General features: G+C 43.0%; 2 protein-coding genes across 3 annotated transcripts; both read left to right on the top strand.

Annotated features, from left to right (window-relative positions):
• Positions 1 to 1,688: 1,688 nt before the first annotated feature.
• Positions 1,689 to 19,184, top strand: ABHD4 (abhydrolase domain containing 4, N-acyl phospholipase B). Of its 2 annotated transcripts, none has more exons than XM_044665268.1 (7): positions 1,689 to 1,744; positions 7,405 to 7,493; positions 9,617 to 9,989; positions 10,493 to 10,647; positions 14,662 to 14,773; positions 16,859 to 17,045; positions 17,970 to 19,184. In XM_044665268.1, exons 1-7 carry the CDS (start codon positions 1,722 to 1,724, stop codon positions 18,057 to 18,059), a joined length of 1,029 nt encoding a protein of 342 aa, XP_044521203.1. In that variant the 5' UTR covers positions 1,689 to 1,721; the 3' UTR covers positions 18,060 to 19,184. The 2 variants fall into 2 exon arrangements, with proteins under 2 accessions (XP_044521203.1, XP_044521202.1); XM_044665267.1 differs by lacking the exon at positions 1,689 to 1,744 and adding an exon at positions 6,292 to 7,152.
• Positions 19,185 to 21,121: 1,937 nt separating this feature from the next.
• Positions 21,122 to 23,032, top strand: LOC123236035 (CCR4-NOT transcription complex subunit 7-like). Its single transcript, XM_044662291.1, is given in 2 exon segments — positions 21,122 to 21,646; positions 21,648 to 23,032. Coding segments are annotated over 2 exon segments (858 nt in total). The 5' UTR covers positions 21,122 to 21,199; the 3' UTR covers positions 22,059 to 23,032.
• Positions 23,033 to 23,281: the final 249 nt, after the last annotated feature.

Raw genomic sequence — 23,281 nt, 5'->3', positions numbered from 1 at the left:
TTGTAAATACTTCTAAGGGCCCTCCCCAACCAATTAATGCTTACCAAAAAAGGACATACTTTGAAATTTAATCTGCATTAATGTTTTCTCCATCACTTTTTTTAACCTTTACCTTCTGCCTAAACAAAAGAGCAGTAAGAAGCAATAAGGGTTAAATGATCCAATAGGTAGGAAGTATGAGGATAAATTTGAACCCAGGACCTCCCAACTCCAGGGCTGATGCTCTATCTATTGTGCCACCTAGCTGCCCCTTTTTATTGATTTCTTAAATCTAGGGCAGACACTGTACACGACCATCTTATCAAGTACCTAATTGGTTTTTTTGAGTTTCCTAGGTGTAAAATGCTCATACTGAAAATTTAACAACCAGCTTTCAGGACCTGATAGAGCTCTGATGACATATCCTTTGATTATTTATACATGCATATTTTCCCCAACAGAATCTAAATTTGAGGGCAGAGGATTTTTTTTTTTTTTGGTCTTTGTATTCCCTAGAACACAGCACAGTGTCTGGCACTAGTAGATGTTTGATGCAATAAATGCTTATTCAATGAATGACTGGTGTATTCCAACTGGACTGTTAGGTGGGTTAGCTGTTAACCTAGAATTTGAAATAGATAGAGTTCCCAGTCTAGGCAGGAACACATCTTCCTAAATTCTAATCTGGCCTGAGACACTTCCTAGCTGTGTGACCTTGTATAAGTCATTTAACTGTGTGCCTCGGTTTCCTCATCTGCAAAATGCCCCAGAGAAGGAAATGGCAAACTACTCCAGTATCTTTGCCAAGAAAACCCCAAATGGGGTCACCAAGAGCCAGACAAGACTGAAAACCACAAAAAAACATCCTGTACTCTCTTGGACTCCCTTCTTAGAACACAGCCTCTCTGCACCTTTAACCTTTAGAAAGTCTTCAGTCCATTTGAAGAGCCTTCCCTGAACTCCCCAGGTAAAGGTGATCTCTCTCTCTCTCCCCCTCTTCATTTTTAAAAAATTTTGACTGAATCTCCTCCTTTACCTTATTATATTTTGCTTTATACAGTATCTGTGTTGATGAACTTATTCCTCCACCTTTTATCAGATTGTAAAATCATCATTTTTCATCTTCTTAGGCATTGTGCCTGAAAAGCACAATGCCCTGGTGTCGTTTAGATAAAATGAAAACCAAGGTCAAAGAAGAAATTGAAGACAAATCTGAAGGACGAGTAATTGAAAAAAGAAAAAAGAAATGAGTTTAAAAAAAAAAAAAAAGATTAACTGGAAGGTTCTAAGTAGCTGGAGGTAGGTTCTTCTTCTCGGGACTATGTACAATAGAGTAGGGTGGAGCTAGCAGTACCTTCAAAAACGGCTTACGCCTTCTTTAGTTATTCTCCTCTCCCTCCCCAAATCTTTAGAGAATTTCAGCCCAGGGACTACTCAAAATGTCCCCAGGCTGGGACTTTGGGGAAGGTGTTTGCCCCTGGGGGATAGCAGCTTCTTCAGAAATTCAAGAATATTCCTTCTTAATCCCTCCTCCCACTCCTCCACTTCGCCATTCCCACCTCCACCCGCAGCCACTCCATTCACAATCCCCTTTGCCCCGCCCCCCTTTCTGATTGCTCCATCTTTCTCCCAGCCCCTCTGGCCACGCCCCACTTTGTTAGCCAATGCCCTCCGAGGTCAGCTGTGTACTGTCATGAGAAGGGATAGGCTGGCTCTCTCCTAGCCAGATAGGCTTGTTTACTATGGCTGATGATCTGGAGCAGCAGTGAGTTAATTTCCCTGTCTGTCTCTTTCTCTTTCTCTTTCCGTGGTCATATATTTAGAACCGTCCGATGCCGAGGCCTGTAGTTTTGGCATCCTCTCGTTTCGGTCTTGCTACAGCAGGGAGAGGGCCCGGGTTTCTTGCCCTAAGCTGAGAGAAGGAAGGGATGTAGGGGTGAGAGGGACGGACGCTTTGCCGAAAGTTGTGTTTCTGACATTAGCCTGTCTTTTTTTCTCTCCCTGTTGTTGCTAAGATCCCCGCTGCTGAGGGGTCTGGGAAACTCCTTTCTCCGAGTCATTAGCCGTACATGCCTATGGTTTTCTGGAATATGGATGGGTGTGGGATAGGGATTGGGCTGGAGTTGGGAGGGAGAGCCGGAGAGCTTTATTTTAACTTGCCCCAAGAATGATCCCTAACGGGCTTCAGGAACTGTAGTGAAGGGTGCTGGGCAGAAACAATATCTTTCAGCTGAATAGGTTAAAACGAGCTTTGGAAAGATTGGAGAGTTTTTCTGTGCTGGAAGGACTCAGAAGCAGGGTATTATGGGGATCCATTTGGTTCTTTCCCAAACAAGAACCTAGCTTCCTCTTAGAAATGGGCGAGGATTATCCTCTTGAATTTAGAGTTCCAGAGGTTTCATTTCCTCTGTAATCAAGTTGGGGTCTGAGTTGTTGCCTAAGCCTTCCTTCTTCCCTAAGACTAAGCAGCAAGTGCTGTTTTCCAGGATGACTCAGCAGCTAACTGTGCCTACCTTACATGAGTACATGGGTGTGGGGCCCATGTTCACCAGTCTTGGTTCTAAGTGGATCTGTTCCTCCTTTTTAGATCCTCTGGGGAAAAAAAGGAAAAGAATTGCCTTCCTTCAGCTCTGAGAAATCTCCCAGATCCTAGCTTTCTAAATAGAAAGCCTCTTTGTAGACTCATAATATAGCAGGGCTGAAATCAGAAGCCCTGAGTTTGAGGCCCAGCTCTGCCACTTCTTACTTGGCTCTCTCTTTATCCACCTGGAGTCTCACCTGGAAAATGAAGAGGATAATACTTTCACTCATTGCAAGGGGTTGTTGTGAAAATGTCTTAAATTGAGAATATGTAAATAGCTCTGTAGAGGCAGCTGTGACTCAGTGGTTAAGAGCACTGGACCTGGAGGTAGAAAGATCTGAGTTCAAAATTAGCCTTAGATAATTTCCTAGATGTGAGGTACTGGGCAAGTCACTTAACCTCTGATTGCCTGACCTACAAAAGGATCCACTGGAGAAGGAAATGGCAAACCACTCCAGTATCCTACATGATATGGGGTCAGGAAGAGTCAGACACAACTAAACAACGATTAAAAAAAAAGATATTCTATAAAGTCTTATACAAATGTCAACTAGTAGTGTTTATAAAATTATCTTTAATTCCCTAATTTTACAGGTGAGGAAACAAAAACCCAAACAGATTAAGCAATATCTGGAAATGAAAACCCAAATAAAACAATTCAGGAATCTCCTCTAAAAAATCACTAACAATAGGTCTTGTCCACTTCCGGTGAGGGCTACTTCATTAGTTCACCCATTTCAGGTTTTTTAGATGAGGTGATTGTTAGAAGCAGAGGCAACTATATCTATATAACTATATATAGATATAGCAAATATATATATTTACTAGAGCACTGGGCCTGGAATCAGGAAGACCTGAGTTCAAAAGTGACCTCCACACTTAATAGCTAGGTGAACTTGGGCAAGTGACTTAACTGACTTTGTTTCCTTAACTGTACAATGGAGATAATAGCACTTCCCTTTCAGGGTTGTGGTGAGGATTAAATGAAATATTATTTATAAGATACTTAGCACAGTGCCTGGGCACATAGTTAACTGCTTAATAAAATGATCCCCCTTGAGGAATTTTACCAATATTCATTTAGTGAATTAAAAAAAAATTTAAACTACCTTCTGTCTTAGAATAGGTTCCAAGACAGAAGAGTGGTAAGGAGTAGGTAATTGGAGTTAAGTGACTTGCCCAGAGTCACACAACTATAGAAAGTATCTTAGGTCATATCTGAACCCAGGACTTCCTCTCTCCAGGCCTGGCTCTATTCACTGAGCCATCTAGCTGCCCCCATTTAGTGACCTTTTAAAGTTTTAAATTTAAGTAGTATTTATTGAATATTGAATACTGTGTTTCAAAACTTTGGGGATAAGAGAGGAATATAAGATAAAATTCCTGGCCTCAAAGATGTTCAGGGTGCAATTAAAAGACAACTTATCAGTTCTAGCTACCTAGCCCTTATATTCTTCTGCCTTGGAACCAATACTTAGTATTGATTCTAAGATGAAAAGTAAGGGTAAAAAAAATAAATAAAAGACAGCCTTGTGTTCTAAACCCAGGCCAGGCTTAGCTAGCCAAAACACAGAAATGGCAGTCTAGAGATAAGGCATACATGAAAAAATATTTAGAAATACATCATAGCCTGTACAAGTGGTACAGGCAGTGAGAGGAGTACCTAAAGAAGAAAAGAAAAGATCATTGTGGACAGGGTTTTGAGGAGGAGGCAGGAACTGATTGAAAGTTATATGTTACGACAGAAAGAGTTGACCCTGGAATCAGAGGTCCTAGCTTCAGATCCTGCTTCTGATACTTATTAACCATGTAACCCCAAAAGAGTTCCTAATATCCTCAACCCTCTGTTTCTTCATCTGCAAAAATGAAAAGGTCAGGCTAGATGGTCTCTAACATGCCCTCCATTCTAGATCTAAATTTAGAGATGTGCTTTTCAGTTAACAAATTAGGATTGTATATAGAGAGGTATACAGGGTACAATTAAATGACAAACCTGTTTGGGGGTAGGTTGCTCAGTGGATAGACAGGCCTAGAGACAGGAGGTATCCTGGGTTTCACTCTGGCCTCAGACAAGTCCTAGCTAGGTGACCCTGGGCAAGTCATTTAACTCCCATTGCCTGGCTCTTAGCACTCTTCTGCCTTGGAACCAATACATGATATTGATTCAAAGATGGAGGATAAAGGTTTTTTTAAATAAATAAATAAATAAAGATGACCTGTGTTTCTAGTCCCAGGCCAGTTTCAGGTAACTGAAAAAGCCCAGAACTGGCAGGGTCAGAAGTTCTGAACCTAGAACTAGGTTCAGCCCTGGCTTCACTGCTATTGACTTTAGGCAAATTATTTAATCTGTCTCAACTTGAGTTTCTTTATTTGCAAAATGGAGACAATTGGGCATCTAGATATATCCACAGTGGATAGAGCACTAGGCATAGAGTTGGTAGGACATGGGTTCAAAATTTGGCCTCAGACATATCCTAGCTATGTGACCCTGGGCAAGTCACTTAACCCCCACTGCCTTGCCTTTACTGCACTTCTGGGTTAGAATCCATACTTAGGTAGTATAAATAGATAGTATAAATATTGATTCTAAGATGGAAGATAAGGATGTTTTTTTTTTAATGGAGACAGTCATACTTGCAATATGGTGTTCACAAGATTGTTGTGAAAATCAAGAAGACACTATAGCATCTTGGAACCACCAGACAAGTCACATGTCATCTATGCCAAAGTAGAAGACAGCCCTCTTTGGGGTTTTCTCTCTCGAGGTACTTAAAATCTCAAGAGGTAGAAGGTGTGTGTGTGTGGGGGGGGGACCTCAGAGAATATCAAATAAAATGTATATCTGGCCAGGAATCTTTTCTATGACCTCCATGATAAGTGGCCAACTAACTTCCACTTGAAGGCCCTGAATGATAGCTTTCATGAAAACTTATTTTGCTTTTGAAGAAATCAGATTATTCTAAATTTCTTCAATATGTTGAGCCAAAATCTGCCTCTTTGCAACAATCATTGGAACTAGTTCTACCCTATGAAAACCAGGGATTAGGGAATAGAATCATGATTTCATTTGGTACAGGGAACTCTTAGGTGAAGAAAACTCCAAATACAAAGTCAAGTAAATGATATAATCTTCTCTCTAAACTCTGACCCTGTAGATCTGCCAACCTCATATAGTCTTAGGGAGTTTCCAGATGCTGCAGTGTCTTGTGTTGGGTCACACAGCCAGTATGGTGTCCTTCCCTCTATATAATCATCAGTTCTCTCAGTTCAAATATTCTTCCTTCACCTAGAATAGTAGTAGAATCTTAAAATTAGTAGGGACCTTAGATAGAGATCATCTATTCCAGTACCATCATTCATAAATAACTAGGCCCAGAGCAGCTAGGTGGCTCAAAAGATAGCCAGGCCTGGAAACAGGAAGGTCCTGGGTTCAAATCTGGTCTAAGACTTCCTAGCAGTGTGATCCTGGGCAAGTTACTTCACTTCAGTTGCCTAGTCCTTACTGTTCTTCTGTCTTGGAACCAATACTTTCTATCGGTTCTAAGATGGAATTTAGAATTTTAAAAATAATCAGGCCTATAGGGGTAAATGTGTATGCCCAACATTGCACAGCAAATTAGAAGAGCTAGGATTAGAAGCCAGAGTTCATGACTCTTAGTCCAGAGCTTTTTCTCCCATACTGGATAGCTTTATAAGAACTATGATTTTATCTGTTAAGTACTGCTTCCTCTGTTGCAGATTTGCAACCATTCCAGAATGCCTTAGTTAATGATTTGTGAAAGAAAGATCTTTATTTGATGGCTTCTAGTGCTAGGCTGTTTCTCAAATCATAGACACAAAGGGTCATTTCCATCTTGCAACAAGCATCAGAGGATTATCTTAATGCTACTAACCCAAGTCTATGTTGACTACCATATTGCCTTGAAAGATGGAGGCTAGACCAAATGACTTTTTCCAATCCATCCAGGTGCCAGGATTTTGTGAAAGGGGTTACCATCTTGGCAGACACTGATTGGGACAGCCCCATTATAAGGGAAATCTGCTAGTGGCTTACATTGGGAAAAGGAAGTCTACTCTACCCACGTGGAATTCTTACTGCAAGTCCAGAGTTCTAGAAAGCATAAGGAAATATAAGAGGGAGAAGGAACCAGTCTCCTGTACATTAAGGGAAAATAAGGTCAATTATTTCCTATCTCCATTGCACCCATGAGAAGTAGAGGCTTTTACTCCTCAATTCTGTAACTTGGGAACCAAACCACAGAGGAAAGAAGTGACTTGTCTATCTATATCCAATGAGCCAGAGCCAAAAATTGGAGCCAGTTCTCCTAACTCCTACCCTACCCTCTTGCTCCTCCTCTACATCCCAACTACAGAGTTCAGAGTTGAACTCCCCCCACACAAGGAAACTGGACGTCTGCTGGTGATCTCTGGGGATCATATTTTTAGGAGCAGAAAGGGAGAGAGAAAGGCAGGCCTGCTACTCTGGAAAAACTGGCAGACCTCATGATAATTTAGCCTGCTTAGTGAAGGTCATCATCAAGGATCACGAAAAAAAAAAGTTTCTGATCAATTCTTGATCTCTTTGAATATAGGTGAGTGACATTTTCTGCATGTAAACAGTATTAGTAGTGTGTGTTGTTGTAAGTAGCCACTAACCCAAGGAGAACAGTATTTAATAGTTAAATAGAAAAGTGTTGACTGCAAGGATTTGGCACAAATGAGTGGGGGGGAGGTCAGGCAGAGAGACAACATTTGTTGGCTGATAAATGTTGAGTAAGGCTGAATGAATCCATGTTCCCCTTCTATTGTGGTCACTCTGCATCTATGTCTCTTCCCTGTCCCAGGCCTCAAAGCTGGCTGAGTAGCTGGCTACCTACTTGGTGTCCTACTTCAATGTCTCAGCTGAAGAATGTGGAGTCCAGGATCTTACAGTGTAAGTAGCCAAGATCTGCTGTCCTCAGGGATTTCCCTAACAAGGATGTATGGCAGATCCATGGTCTAGATTCACTGGGCAAGCCAGAGGATAGGGTAATGGACAAGGGATGGATCCCTTATAATAGTGGTTCTTCAACTTGTCCCAGCCTGGCTCTCCTAGAAGTACCTTCAACTCTCCCCACTCTCTTTTCCTTTAATCCTTCAATAAATATATTGCGGGGATAATAAATATAACGAGGGACTCATTAATGGCCTCAAGAGGCACCCCTCTATTCCTTCTCATTTTTTTTGAATCTTTCCATGTCTACCTAAGACATTGGAGACTTTCTTCTGATGCCTCTTAACTATCATTCTCTCTTGCTACGTTACTGGCACACTTCCTTTTTCTGATCATATATGTAAATATGTAGTGCCAAAATCCCTCTTCCAGAAAAATACACATGCTCCCTTCACTTCTCCAACACACTCAGTGACACACACGTGACTCTTCCTCATCTCACTTTTTTTATATTCTACCCTATTGGGCCCCGGCACTTATTTGGTTCCCATTAGCTGTTTTGGCCTGCTAGGACTTGCTCTCAAGGCCACTGTCATATGGAAAGAGAAAATTCCATTAGCTGCACATAGTCACATGCTACAGGTTCTGCTATTTTGACTTTCTTGTACCTCTAAATCACAATTCTCCATCTGCCAGATGCCATCTCCCAAGGCTGGCCTAGGTGTCACTTCCATGTCACCTATTGCCCTAAGCAAACTCTTTAACTGTTAATCATTAAGAATTTATTATGTACCTATTATGTGCCAAAATATATACAGGGCAACTAGATGGCATAATCCATAAGAGAGCTAAGCCTAGAATGAGGAAGATGATTCATCTTCCTCAGTTCAAATCTGGCCTCAGATACTTTCTAGCTGCATGACCCTGGGCAAGTCACTTAACCCTGTTGGCCTTAATTTCCTCATCTATAACAAGCTGGAGAAGGAAATGGCAAACCACTGCAGTATCTGGGCCAAGAAAACCCCAAAAGGGTCTTATAGCCAGACAACAAAAATGTACTAGGTCCTGGCCAAAGTGCGAGGGATACAAAGAGACAGAATACGGTCCCTGGCCTCGAGGTCCATCTAAAGCTGTGACACCCCCGACTTCAGGCTGGTTTCACAACCCAGCCGCTCCTCCCCAACCTCCCATCTTCTGCTTCACATCTCTCCAGGTAGTAAAACCACGTCTTCTTTCCAGACCTAGATTCTTCACAATGAACACACAACACAGTTCTACTCCTTCATTGCTAGGCTGTGTTCTGGAAAACATATCTGCCCCTCCCCTTCCCCCCCCCCCCCCCAGCTGTTAGGATATCCAGGAATCTCAGCCACCAGAACCCAAGCAAACTGTACCAAAGTGAAGCCCTGTGTGTACCTGCCAGCTTATGGAGAGGCTCCCAAGCTCCTGGGAATATGAGCCAGCCGGGCACGTCTGCACTGGCCACGGGACCAGCCCGAAGGAAACCAAGCAGACTGTTCCGAGAAGGAATGGAAATAGCCTTTTATTGCTTTTTGGTTAGGGACAATGAGGAATTAAGGTTTGGACAGGGGGAGATGTTTCAGTTTATATTGGATGCCAGAAGTTGTTTAATTTTTCTTCCTAAGGAGGCAGGGCAGCATAGAAAGGCATACCAAGAATGTCAATTGTGTCAGAGGTTTGGGATGGAAAATGGTTAAGAATATGTGGGTAGGGGCAGTGAAAATAGAGTGCCAGGCCTGGGTCAGAAGGACCTGGGTTCAAATTTGACCTCAGATACTTCCTAGCTGTAAGACCTTGGGCAAGTCATTTAACTCCTAATTGCCTAGCCCTTGCTGCTCTTCTGCCTTAGAAATGATTAAAAAAAAATCCTTACCCTCTATTTTAGAACTGATGCTAAATATCAGAAGCAGAGGCCAGATTTGAACCTAGGACCCGTAATCTCCAGGCCTGGCACTATCCACTGCTACCTAGCTGCCCCCTTAGTTTCAGTTCTGAGTCAGGAAGAGAGAGTTATTTTAATTTTTTTGAATAAAGTATGGTAGCCGAGGCTGTAACATCTGTGGAAAGACAATTCATTTTCCCTGGACTCCCACTCTCCTTAGGTCTCCAGAATAAGTTCTTGGCCCGCTATGTGTCCCTCCCGAATCATAACAAGATCTGGACCGTTACAGTGAGCCCAGAGTTGGAGGACCGCACGCCCTTGGTGATGGTGCATGGCTTTGGGGGTGGTGTGGGTCTCTGGATCCTAAACATGGACTCACTGAGTACTCGGCGCACAGTGCACACCTTCGACTTGCTGGGCTTTGGGAGAAGCTCAAGGCCAATCTTTCCCCGGGATGCCCAAGGTGCCGAGGATGAGTTTGTGGCCTCTATCGAGACCTGGAGGGAGACTATGGGTATCCACAAAATGATCCTCCTGGGGCACAGCTTAGGAGGATTCCTCGCAACATCTTACTCTATCAAGTATCCTGAAAGGTAAGGGATAATAAGCCCCACTCTTGCCTCAACAGCAAGCCCACTCGGCTCGTCAGTCAGCATTCATTAAATGCAGGGCACTGTGCTGGGTGTCAGGAGAACAAAGACAAGGTCTCTCCCCTGGAGGAGCTGACGTTTTGTAGGGGGAGACCTATTAGTGGATACAACATATATATAAAGCTTTTCTGGTGGGAAGGAGGGAAAACCTTGTGTAAGAGGTGGGGATTGAGCTGAGTTTTGGAGGACATGAGGAATGATGAGAAAGAGGTAAAGGGACTGGGTTCTTGGACTGAGGTTCAGCCTGTACAAAGGCAGACACTGGAGACGGAATGCAGTGTGTGAGGAACAGCAAGTCTCATTTGCTGGACTGTTGAATTAACAAGAGCTTCCAGTCTTGGCCACTATCTTAATCTCCTTCAGTTCTTTCTTCCTTCTGAGGACACGTAAGGATTCTCATACCTCCGAGCTATTAATCATTGTCTTTTCTCTATGTCTTAATATAGAGTCAGACACCTCATCCTGGTGGACCCATGGGGTTTCCCGCTTCGACCGACTGACCCCAGCGAAATCCGGACACCCCCAACCTGGGTGAAGGCTGTTGCCTCTGTCCTGGGTCGTTCCAATCCTTTAGCTGTCTTACGGGTGGCTGGACCCTGGGGTAAGTTAACTTACAAAAGAAGAAATGATTTTCCTGAATGCATCCCATCTATTTCTGGAACCTTCCATGCCACCACCCTTAGTTTATTATTTTTTTAAACCCTTACCCTGCCATCTTAAAATCAATACTAAGTATTGTTTCTAAGGCAGAAGAGTGACAAGGGCTAGGCAATAGGGGTTAAGTGACTTGCCCAGGGTCACACAGCTAGGAAGTGTCTGAGGCCAGATTTAAATCCAAGACATCCCCTCTCTAGGCCTGCTTCTCAAAATCTACTGAACCACCACCTAACTGCCCCGTAGAGGAGTAAACATGGGGACTCAGTAGTATCACCATTTTTCACTGTCGAGCTGAATCTGATCTCTTATCTAAGGTACAAGGTTCCTGTGGCCTCCATCTTTGGGGAGATACCGTCATCTGCAAAGAACAAAGAAAGCAGAATTAGTTGTATACCCAAAGAAAAACCTGGATTTCTAATGGGATCATAGACTCCCTGCAGGAAGTGATCTCAGAAGCCATCCAATCCTCTCATTTTACAGATGAGGAAACAGAGGCCCAAGGTCACACAGGAGTCATGGTAGAGCCAGGATTCAAACCTAGTCCTTTGAGCCTAGATGGAGTGTTTAAAATATCCATGTGGATAGATGAGAAAAACTAGGAGTATCTCCCAGATTTCTGTATAGCTAGAGTCTAACCCTGTTATTTCATTGATGAGGAGAAATCTCAAATGAGGAAGCTCCCACCACACATGCATTTTCTCTGCTATTTAGAGTCTTCTCTGAGAGTTGCCTAGTATTGAGGGGTCAAATGCAGCCTATGGGTTAAATACAACCCACAATACTCACACATGTGATCTGAATCTGATTAAAATATAATTGGGAAATATTTAACAATACAATAAAATAGATATTAAAGTCAATGTGCAGCCTAAAAGGGATCCTTATGGATGGGTCGATGGTCCTGTTTCTGTTTGAGTTTGACACCACTGATCTGGAGTACTGAGAGGATCTTGCCTCAGGGTCACATAGGCAGAACTTGAACCAAGATCTTTCTGGCTCAAAGGGAAGCTCTCTATTCACTAGGCCACGCTACCTCTAAGAGGAACTAAATAGTTCTGGATCTCATTAAAAGAATGGCAAAAGACAGGAAAGAATGGGTAGATGGAGACTACAGTCATTCCGATGGTCCTCAGAATTCTTGAAACAAGCACCTTTCTGTCCATTCCCAATCTCGACGCCTCTGGTGGCACCTTCTATGTTTGGCCAAGGGTACAAATAATTGTGTATTGGAGACTCCAGTACCTTTTGTCCTCAGGATAGTTGAGAGTAAAAGCAGCAGAATCTTGTGAGACAACATCCCTGCCTTTGTCCTTATGGTGCATTGGAGAGAGCAGTGAATCTGGTGTCAGAGGACCTGGGTTCAAGCCTACTAGTATGACCTCACAGTAACAAAACTGCCCCTAGGCCAGTGGTTTTCAAAGCGTGGTCCATCCGTGGTCCATCCTTATAGATTCGTGAGGCCCTTTCAGGGAGATCTGAAACTTCAAGAGTATTTTTCTTAATAATACTGCTTTTACTTTCTAATATAGTAAATATCTAGAGATATAACTCATATAAACAAGCCCTTTGAAGAATCCTCAATTAATATTTTTAGTGTGTAAAGAGATCTTGGAACCAAAATGTTCAAGAACTGTTTTCACTCTTAGCCACCTCTCTAAAACCACAAGCTGTGTAGAATAATTGCATTTGCAGAGGGAGTTTCCCCATCTGAGATTTCCCTCTACCCCTAAAATCACAGGTCCATTTTTCATTGCTTAAAGAAACCAGAGAGACACTGCTTCCTCCTTTCTCTATTACTAAGGAAGAGAATTTATTTTGTTTTTTCCTCTAAGTGAAAAGATAGCAGGACTTGAGAAAAGATCCTAACAGTGGAGTGTCTATTTATTGCGTGACCTTGGGCATATCCCATAATTTCTTTGGTCTTCAGTTTTCATATCACTAAAAAGGAGGAAATTGAACTGAGTCATCAGCCTTAAGATTGATTCCAGTTTTGAAAGCTTGTGCTTTTTCAGAGATCTTAGAATCTCAGGATTCAATAGGATAATGGAGTCACTTAGTCTCATGCTTTGCTGTAGACAGATAGAAAAATTGAATTTCATGTGTGGGAAATAGCTGAGGAAAGAGTTGTATGTGGGAGAAGAGTAATATATAATATTGAGTAATACTTTTCTTTTCAAGCATACAATGTATATAGAAATTTAAAACTTTTGAAAAGAATGACTTCCTAGGAACCTTGCATTTTTGCTGAATACTATAGCTATTCTAGTGATATAAAGGCAACTCCATGTATCTTGGCAGTCAACTATTCCAGTTCTAATTAAGGGACACTTTCTGTGTAGATCTCCTGCAAATTTATGGCTGAGGGCCAAAAATGAACAACTTAAAGGAATAGACCAAAAAGATGCAGTGTAGGGTATAATCAAGAGAATGGGGAAGTGGGGGCAGGAGGAAGAGGAAGCTTGGAATCAGGAGGACATTGATTTCAGTCCCTTCTCAAACACACTTTTTTGATTCTGAGCAAGTCTCTTAAACTCTTTAGGTTCAGTTTTCCCCTGTGTAAAATGGGGGTAATATTTGTACTTACTTCACTGGTAGGTGAGCTTTGTTATTACAGGATTGTTTTGATGTTCAAATAAGATAATGTATGTAAGAGACTTTGCAAATCTTATATCCTTCTGTAAGTGTAAACTCTAAAATAGTGATGGCAAACCTCTGACATGCGTAGCCATTTTCGATGACACACAGTGCATACAGAGAAGTATAGGGCCACATGCCAAGGATGAAACATTTGCTGTAGTGTAGTGTAGACACTCTGTGCACTATAGATGACAATTCTACCTATATTAATTTACCTATTTTGGTTTATTAAATAGTTATATATTACAATTATAAATATAACTAAACTATAAATATCACAAAATTATGAGTTTTTTCTCGAAGTGACATGCCACCTGAGTTATGCTCAGTTTTTTGGCAAATTTTGACACACTGAGCTCAAAAGTTTGCCCATCACTGCTCTAAAACCACTAAAAAAGTATAATCTGGGTCTGAGTCTTGGCTTTGCCACTCAATAGCACTATATATAACCTTAGGCAAACTGTCTCCAATCAAGTCAGCAAGCATTTAAGTATTTACTTTTTGCCAAGCACAGTGCCAAATGCCTTGGTTTTCCCCATTTGTAAAAAGAAGGATAAAAGGAGAGAGGGAAGATTACTAAACTTGTACCAGGCACCGGGCTAAGTGTTTCATAAATATCTCATTTGATCTTTGCAACAACCCTGGGAAATAGGTGCAGATATTATCTCCATTTTATAATTGAGGAAACTGAGGCAGACTGTGCTTAAGTGACTTGCTCAGGGTCACACAACTAGGAAGTATCTGAAGTCAGATTTGAACTCCTCACTTCAGGCCCAGAGTTCTATCCACTGTGCCACCCAGTGCTGGAGAGCGAATACTTGAACTAATCATCTCTCAGGCCTGTTGTGGAGAAGCTTTATTGCAATGTGAACTATCAGTGGTGGCAGCAGCTTGGTTGAAGCCATACTTCAGAAGGGCCATACACTAGTCATATCCTCACTTCATTCTCTTATCTTTTTTTAAATTCCTCGTACAACTTTATAATTGCTTAATATATGTCCCTTCTTATTTATTGGTGAATAATTCCATATTTGTATACTGTTTTAAAGTTTGAAAATTACTTTATTCATCACTATCTTGTGAGAAAGGTGGACAAGTATTATCCTGTTCTCATAAATAAGGAAACTGAGGTGTGACACAGGCAAGTGACCTGCCCAGAATCGTGTGACGAGTGGTATCAGAGCCTGTACTCCAGCTTAGCCCTTCTGACTCCAGACCACTGCCCTTTCCATTGCACCCCATTGCTTGTGCTAATCAACTGAGCCCAGCTTTTGAGGTATCTGTCACCCAGTTCCACTTTGCCCCTTCTCCTCCCTCTTAGGGCCTGGCCTGGTGCAGCGATTCCGTCCGGACTTTAAGCAAAAATTTGCTGATTTCTTTGATGATGACACAATATCAGAGTATATCTACCACTGTAATGCCCAGCATCCCAGGTGAGTTAGCTCTTGTTAGAAGTCCCAAGGCTGGCTCTGCTCTATGACTTGGGAAGTGCTCCCTACCTACCTCCCCATCTCGGGTTTCTTCCACTATAAAAATTCTGTATTCCTTTCTCCCTCCTCTCAAGAAAGAGTATCACAAAGACTGATGGCAACACTCTTTAAAAGATCCTTAGTAACATCAGAGAAATTATTTATTCTCAGACACATTTTTTTAAAAGTAACTGTTCAAGGCTGCCTACCCATCCAGCCCCTTCCTGGACCCAAGCAGATAAATCAGCAGGTCAGAATTTGGTAGCAGGTTTCAATTATTTATCTTTAGAACATACCATCAGACTCTTGTACTAAACCCCGGGATGAGGAGGGCCCTTTCTTACCTCGTGGGAAACTTGGTGAATATTATAGGTGAATCCTGGAGTTGAAGCTAAATGCATTTCCATACCGAGCTGCTTCCCCCCAAATGCTGTAGCATCTTTGCTGCTTGGAAAATCTCTCTGTTTATCTATGAAATGCGGAGGCTGGAGTAAGCCATAGAATCATCGGGTTTAAAAGGGGCTTTAGAGGCCATTGGTCTGCTCTCATCACACACACCAAATGGGCTCAGCCTAGGCGATAGAAAAGCACCTGACTGCTTAACAGAAAAACAGAACCAGGAATTCCACCTTAGACTCCCAGCTTTTTCCCCACGCCCTGCTTCTGACATCACTCATCAGGCCCCGAGCCCCTGCCCATGCCCTTGCCCAGCTAGCTACCCTCCAAAGCCTGGTAGCTGTACACAATGGAGAAGAGAAGAGAAGAAGGGGTGGTTTTGTTAAGGATGGGAGACTTCTCCTCTGTCCTCCAAATCTTGATTATTGTGCTATATCAAGTCCCTTTTTGAGGCTACAAATGCTTTCCCTTTCCCAGGAAAACATGTGATTATGACAAAGATAGTAACTCTGTGTAATAACCAGTTCCTGAAAGTATCAGATATAATGCCCCTAGATCTCTTTGCTTCACAAAGGAACAGGAAAGTCCTATAAGAGGAGTAGGACTGGAACCCATGTATATATAGATTGGGGGGGCGGAATGTTTTAAAACCATTACCTTCTGTCTTAGAATCAATACAGGTATCAATACCAAGGCAGAAGAGGTGGTAAGGGCCAGGCAATTAGAGTTTACGCAAGGGTTACATAGTCAGGAAAGATTTGATTGAAGTCAGATTTGAATCCATGACCTCCCATCTCCAGACCTGGCTCTGTATCCACTGAGCCACCTAGCTACCCCTAGGAGAGGGTTTTGTTAACAACCAGATAACCACTAAGCTCCCTTGACACTCTTTTAAGTCCTAGGATTCTATGACTCGACCACACAGACTCACATTAGCTTCCAGAGATCCAATCCATTCTCCTGCTTCTAAATAAGAGTTTTTTTTTTAAAACTAGCCAAGATGGTGCTCTTCCCAGCCTTGCCAATCACTATGTGAGAGAGTTTGCTAGTTAACTCTTTTGAAGAGATAGTCAAATGGTAAAATAAGTTTGATACTTTTCACTTAGTACCAATTACTACTCAAGTTGAGTAAGTGGCTCCTTTTTTAAAAATCTTATTGTTCACCTCTCTCAATAATCTCTCCTTGTATTTTACTGTCAGGAAGCTCATCATTGTGTCCAAATGAATGTCTTATAACATGGAACCTCAGTAATTTTATTTTTTCCATACATTTGAGTCCTCAACATAGATAAAGAGAACTATACCAGATTATACAAAGATGCTCTAGGCAGTTGTAGTTCCAGGCAGACTTCTCCAGCTCTTGATCTCTCATGACTAAAGAAATCATTAGTCTTTTTTTTTCCTTTTTAGAATCAATTCTAAATGTCAGTTCCAAGGCAGAAGGGTGGGAAAGGCTAAGGCAATTGGGGTTAATTGCATACGGTCACACAGCTAGGAAGTGTTCAAGGCCAGATTTGGCCTCGTGTCCCTGGGGCTGGCTCTCATTCCACCAAGCCACCTAACTGCCCTAAGAAACCATTAATCTATAATTTTTTGGTTGGGCAGATGAAGATCTGGGTAGCCAGTCTACTTCAAACTTATTTCTATTGCCAGTGGTGAGACAGCATTCAAAGCTATGATGGAATCCTTCGGTTGGGCCCGGCGCCCCATGCTGGAGCGAATCCACCTAATTCGGAAAGATGTGCCTATCACCATGATCTATGGAGCCAATACCTGGATAGACACCAGCACTGGAGAGAAAGTAAAACTTAGAAGGCCAGGCTCCTATGTGCGAGATGTGGTAAGTTCATGCAGAATGGGGAATGATAATAGAGATGGAAAAAAAAAGTAATGTAGGCTGAAAATCAGATGTGATACAACTCGGGTGGATGAGAACATGTGAGGTAAAGAAGGAAAAAGATGTCTACTCAATTAGCTGGTGAGGGACAGCCTATGAAATTTTTCTTAGTGCCAGGATTAAAGTTTAATCAGTCAGTCAGCAAGCATTAGGACCTGCTATGTGCCAGGCATCATGCAAAATTCTGAGAATATAAAGAGAGGCAAAAGACAGTCTCAGCTCTCAAGGAGCTCATAGTGTAATGGAGAAGTTGAAATGCAACAACTATGAACAGGTAAGATAAATTGGATAAAAAAAGATAAAAGAAATCAAAAGAAGAAATGCACCGCCATGAGGAGGGATAAGGAGCTGCTGGTCAAGGTTTCTTGTAGTGGGTGAGATTTTTTGCTGGTGCTCGAAAGAGGTTGGGAAACAGAGGAGTGGAGAGATCAACCGAAAGGCTCAGGCTATGTCCCATGAGGACCATGTTTGTACTCTTCAGGAGGCATTTAACTACTTCCCCAGGGTTCCATGCTGTAGTTTTTATCCAAGTTGATGAGGGTGGCTACTGGAAATTCTACCTTTCCTTTTCTCTCATTTACTATCCCTGTTAAACCTATTTGAATGAAATGAATCTCACTGTGGGTTCTAGGTCGCTTCGTGTATGATTAGAAAGCCAGCCCAAAGGTGGGATTGATATGGGCTTAACAAATGGAACTTGGGGAAATATATGGTGCTTTAGTTCCTGTAGGTGCTCTCCAAGGAGTAAGCAATATAATTTAAAAAGGAATCAATTAAAAGTAGAAAGAATTTAATTGTACTAGAACTTTTTCACCCTCTGGGAAGATTTCCCTCCATCCTATTCCTGATTATTTCTCCTTCCTATAGGCTATTGAGGGTGCCTCACACCACGTCTATGCGGACCAACCACACATCTTCAATTCTGTGGTGGAAGAGATCTGTGAGTCAGTCGACTGAGCTTGCCACCCTTGGAGGAAGGAGGAAAAGAGCACCAAGACTCAGCCCTCGTCTCCCTCTCTCCTTACCCTCACTAACCACTATGTCGCCTAGGCAGAGTCATATTCTTCTTAGGGGTGGGGCAGGACAATGACGATGAAGAGCCCCTCCTGTCCACATCCTGGAGATGAGGGGCAGTAGCGGCCTGGAGTTCCCCACCCTAGGGATTTCCACAAAGGATCTTAGATCCCATCCCGTTCTCATGCCAAAGTGTTAGCAATGAGTTGGTTTTTAAGTGTTATATAAACCCAGAGATGTCTTCATGTATTCTGCTCTCTCTATTCATAATGTGCCAAGGGATGGGGGGGCGCCTCCTCATCTGGAGAAACTGGGGAGGTGGGGAATTCCCCACAAGGCCCGACCGAATCCTTAAGAGATTATCCACCTTAGTCTCATCTTACCCCAGAGGAAATGAAGGCCTAAAGGTCAGCGGCAAAGCTGACACTTGATGCCACACGCCACCTCCAGATTTGGTATTCTTGGAGAACTGAGCCACTCCAGCTGCCATCTACATGGCTCTCTGGCTTACAACTCCATACTCCCACCTGGGACGAGCAGCCATCCCTCCTCCTGGGTTCACCTTAGCTTCGGCTGATGTTAAACCATAGCTTAAGCCCAGTGTTGTGCTGCCCCCTCCTGACTATTCACTGGGAGGCCATAGAGTCTCCCTTTGTGCCTTGGGCAGTGAAGCCCCTCCTGGATAAGGGTGATCCCTGCTGGAGATGAGGGCAATGATTTCACCTCTTCTCCATTGCTGGTATGAAGAGAACCTCGTCACCAGCTATGAGCCCACACCTGTCCTCTGCTCAGAGATTGATCCTCAGCCACAGCCTTGGTCATCATGGCCTGCTCAGTGCTGCTGCTGATCTAGCGGCTTCCCGGGTCCGAGGGGCATTGCTGTAAGTCCTCTCCTGCGTGGTAGGTGATGTTGACAAGACGGGCACCTAATCCAAAGTATTTTCCATCTATCCAACCACACTTTTTTTTTAACCAGGTATTTCAACAATATTAGTACCCAGTGCTTTATACCAGCCCACTTACCTTGGAGTCCTTTTCTATATTAATAAAGAAATGAAAATGCTTCAATTATTGGTAATTAGTATTTTGTCCAGGGCTCTGGGGATAGTATCCAACACATTGTTGTTCAGTCTTTGGAACCCCATAGCATGCCAATACTGGAGTGGTTTGCCGTTTCCTTCTTCAGTAGATTAAGGCAGACGTTAAGTGAGTTGTCCAGTCACACATTCAGGATCTGAAGCTAGATTTGAACTTGGGTCTTCTGACTATAGGCTTAGCACTATTCCCTGAGGCAAACGAATTAAGTGACTTGCCCAAAGTCATCCCACTAATTATTTGAGGCTGGATTTTAATTCCTGTCTTCCTGACTCCAGGCCCAGCACTTTATTCCCTGAGCCATCTAGCTGCTTCATCAAAGATGGAACAGCCAAGTAAAATAATGAAATGGAAGGGCTGGAAGGGCCTTGCTTCCTTATTTTGCACAGCATAAAGAGGAAGTGAGCTGTGCTGGTGAGTTCAAATGTATTGAGTGATTTATCCTGTGCTTATAAATAGGTCCTACCTATGAACTGGAACTTTGCTCTCTGTTCGGTCGGTAATGTCACATTCCTGGTTATGTAGTCTGGGAAATAGAGCTCCTCACCTCCAGAGCCACACTTGGACCTATGTCCATTCTGTGGAACCCAGATGTGGAGACCTGACCACTCCTGAGTCTACAGAGAGAAGTATTGTGAATATTGACTTCTACCTCCTAAGGCAGTGATTCCCAAAGTGGGCGCCACTGCCCCCTGGTAGGTGCTGCAGCGATCCAGGAGGGCGGTGATGGCCATAGGTGCATTTATCTTTCCTATTAATTGCCATTAAAATTTAAAAAAATTAATTTCCAGGAGGCTAAGTAATATTTTTTCTAGAAAGGGGGCGGTAGGCCAAAAAATTTGGGAACCACTGTGCTAAAGGAACAGGGTCTAGGATTCAGGGTATCCTCTGATGCTATGCCAGAGGAGCTCATGGAGAAATGGTATCTGGGTCTCCTAACTCCATATTTCTGTCTCAGAGTTACATGTTCTGCCTTCCCATGGGAATGACTACTTGCCACAGACGTTACATGGGGACAGCTCCCAGCAGTGTCCCCTAATCAGTACTCATAATACTCATCTGTTCCATCTTTGACATAGTTTACCTCTCTGGATAAAAGCCTGCCAAAGGTGGAAACTGAGGTCACACTAAATAAAACCCCAAGTCTATCTTTCCTGACAGATCTGTGGTCCACTGAAATATTGATGACCAAGACGGAGACAATTTGCAGGAGGTCTGAGGGCTAGTCACATAGTACAGGAGTTGAACTTGACATCTTTAAGGTATAGATGGAGACTGAAAAGGTTTCCAGTGATTTGCAGTTAGGTAAGGACTATATTTTTCTTCCTGCCTAAGGTAGTCACCAATGGTATACTATAATTGCAAAGCTCTTTTCCAAACGAGAGGCAAAGGCAATGGGCTTGAAGAATACCTTCCTATACTTCATCTTAATAGAGAGGATGAAGAGAATCCTCTAAGAAGAAAACCAGAAAGAAAAGTACTCTAAGGAGCCCAAAGGCCATCAAAATTAGTGTTGGTGAGGGGAAGAATGTGATAGAAAAAGGAGATATTTTTGTACCACTGGAGCTATTAAGGCTCAGTTCATTGAAGGTAGTTCATATTTGTGAAGGCTTTTCATATCCCATGTGCCAGAGTACAGTAAAGGAAATGAAAGACGCTAACAAAAGTGGCACTTTGCTGTCACAGCAAGAAGATGCACATTCTGACTGATGGTGACTCCTGTTAAGAGGACATTAAGTAGGCCTCGCCGGACTTGTGAGGAGAGATGGCGCCGCACGGCTCCCGCGCCCCCTTCTCCTGGGCCGGCGAGAGGTGTCTATGGGGCCGCCGCTGAGGCTTGACTCTATGGCGAGGACGAGGCGGAGGAGCACGATGACCGCATCGGCACCAGCGGAGGTACAAAAAGAAAACTTATTTTATAAAACGACTCTTCAATCAAGTATAATATTTTGATGCTCGTTGGCATCTAAACCCTTTGCGTTCCCACTATGCCAGCAGCGACCGTAGATCATAGCCAAAGAATTTGTGAAGTTTGGGCTTGCAACCTGGATGACGAGATGAAGAAAATTCGTCAAGTTATATGGAAGTATAATTATGTTGCCATGGACACTGAGTTTCCAGGTGTGGTTGCAAGACCCATTGGAGAATTCAGAAGTAATGCTGGCTATCAGTACCAACTTTTGAGATGTAATGTAGACTTGCTAAAGATAATTCAGCTTGGATTGACATTTATGAATGAGCAAGGGGAATACCCTCCAGGAACCTCTACATGGCAATTCAACTTCAAGTTTCATTTAACGGAGGACATGTATGCCCAGGACTCCATTGAGCTTCTGACAACGTCAGGGATCCAGTTTAAAAAGCATGAGGAAGAAGGAATTGAGACACAGTATTTCGCAGAACTTCTCATGACATCTGGTGTTGTGTTGTGTGAGGGGGGTCAAGTGGCTTTCATTTCACAGTGGCTATGACTTTGGCTATTTGATCAAAATCCTGACCAACTCTAACCTACCTGAAGAAGAGCTGGACTTCTTTGAGATCCTGCCATTGTTCTTCCCAGTCATCTATGATGTCAAGTACCTCATGAAGAGCTGCGAGAACCTCAAGGGTGGACTGCAGGAAGTGGCTGAGCAACTTGAGTTGGAGCGGATAGGCCCACAGCACCAGGCAGGATCCGATTCCTTACTGACAGGAATGGCCTTTTTCAAAATGAGAGAAATGTTCTTTGAAGATCATATCGACGATGCCAAGTATTGTGGACACCTGTACGGCCTTGGTTCGGGCTCCTCCTATGTGCAGAATGGTACGGGGAATGCTTATGAAGAGGAGGCCAGCAAGCAGTCATGACATGAAATGGATGGACAAGAGGCCTTGGTGTTTGGAGCTACACATGTGCTTGTATATAGGTTTTATCTCCAGTTAAATCCCTTGGACAGTAGACAATAAGGCTTTTTCTTTTTTTACCCTGCCTTCTCAAACCGTTTTCTCTTTTGTCTTTCAGTACTAATTATGACCATTCCTTCCACAGATCCTGATAAGTAGAAGAGTCTTCAGGTTAAATTTGGCTGTGTAATTAATCCATCTGTTAGCAAGCATGTGTGGCCAAGGGGAACATCCGTATCATACTCAATCTTTTGGTAAACATATCTAGTTGGTCTTAGTTTGTACCCCACACCTCTTCCCCCATTCCCAGATTACCAAGCACTGACTGTAATTTATTGCCCTGTTTCATGTCTGTCCCTTCCAGTATGCAAGAGTTTTAGCTATTTGAGATTGTGGACCATCAATTTTGCACTTTAGAGAGTGACTCGGATCCACCGTTTTAGCAGAAGTTTGGGTTTTCCTTGCTGTTAGCCTGAAAGTTGATCATTTGCCAGTTTTACACAGCACTCTCTTGTTTTGGACCCACGGAACAGAGTCAATTTACTGTGCTGCAAAATGTTGACTCGGCAAAGTTCTCCCACAAGGGAAGAGGGGCTCCTGAAGAGTCAAGCCCGGCTCGCTGTCTGTCCCTGGGGCTTCATGAACCCTGCTCACCGGGTCTGCTGGGTTTCGGATCGGTCTCTGAATGGGCTTTGGGACTGAAGAAGTGCTTTGTGGCGGCTTTCCACCTGTGTGCCAGAGCTGCCAGCACCCCTGTGGCGCGGCTGCGCCTCTGCCTTGGTCCCCTTCCTCGCTGGCTCCCTCCCAGCCCCCCAGCTGTCCCTCACCCCTCCCCTGTGATAGAGTCATATTTACCGAGCCCTTGTTTTGGCGACTCCACAAGTCAGTAAGTCCAAAGAGAGCAAGTCACCTTAGGTATGTCTTATACCAAATTAAATTAGAAGAAACGAGATTATGCTTTTGTAGTTGCTACAAAGACGAAAATGATTAAGAGATTTGTTGTAAAACAACAAAACTTGACAAGACAAGTTAGCGTAAATAAAGTCACCTGAGGAGTGTAATGCTTGTTTATTTTGCGTGTATATCTTTGCAATATATTTTCTATATATTGACAGAATAACTGTGAAATACTTTCTTAGCCATGTAGACAGGAGCATGTGAGCAGGCCAGAGCATGTGAAGGAAGGA

This window comes from Gracilinanus agilis, chromosome 2, assembly GCF_016433145.1.
Source record: "Gracilinanus agilis isolate LMUSP501 chromosome 2, AgileGrace, whole genome shotgun sequence".
NCBI lineage: Eukaryota > Metazoa > Chordata > Mammalia > Didelphimorphia > Didelphidae > Gracilinanus > Gracilinanus agilis.
The sequence above is the reverse complement of the archived record's forward strand: the minus strand, read 5'-3'. Positions and strand labels throughout refer to the sequence as shown.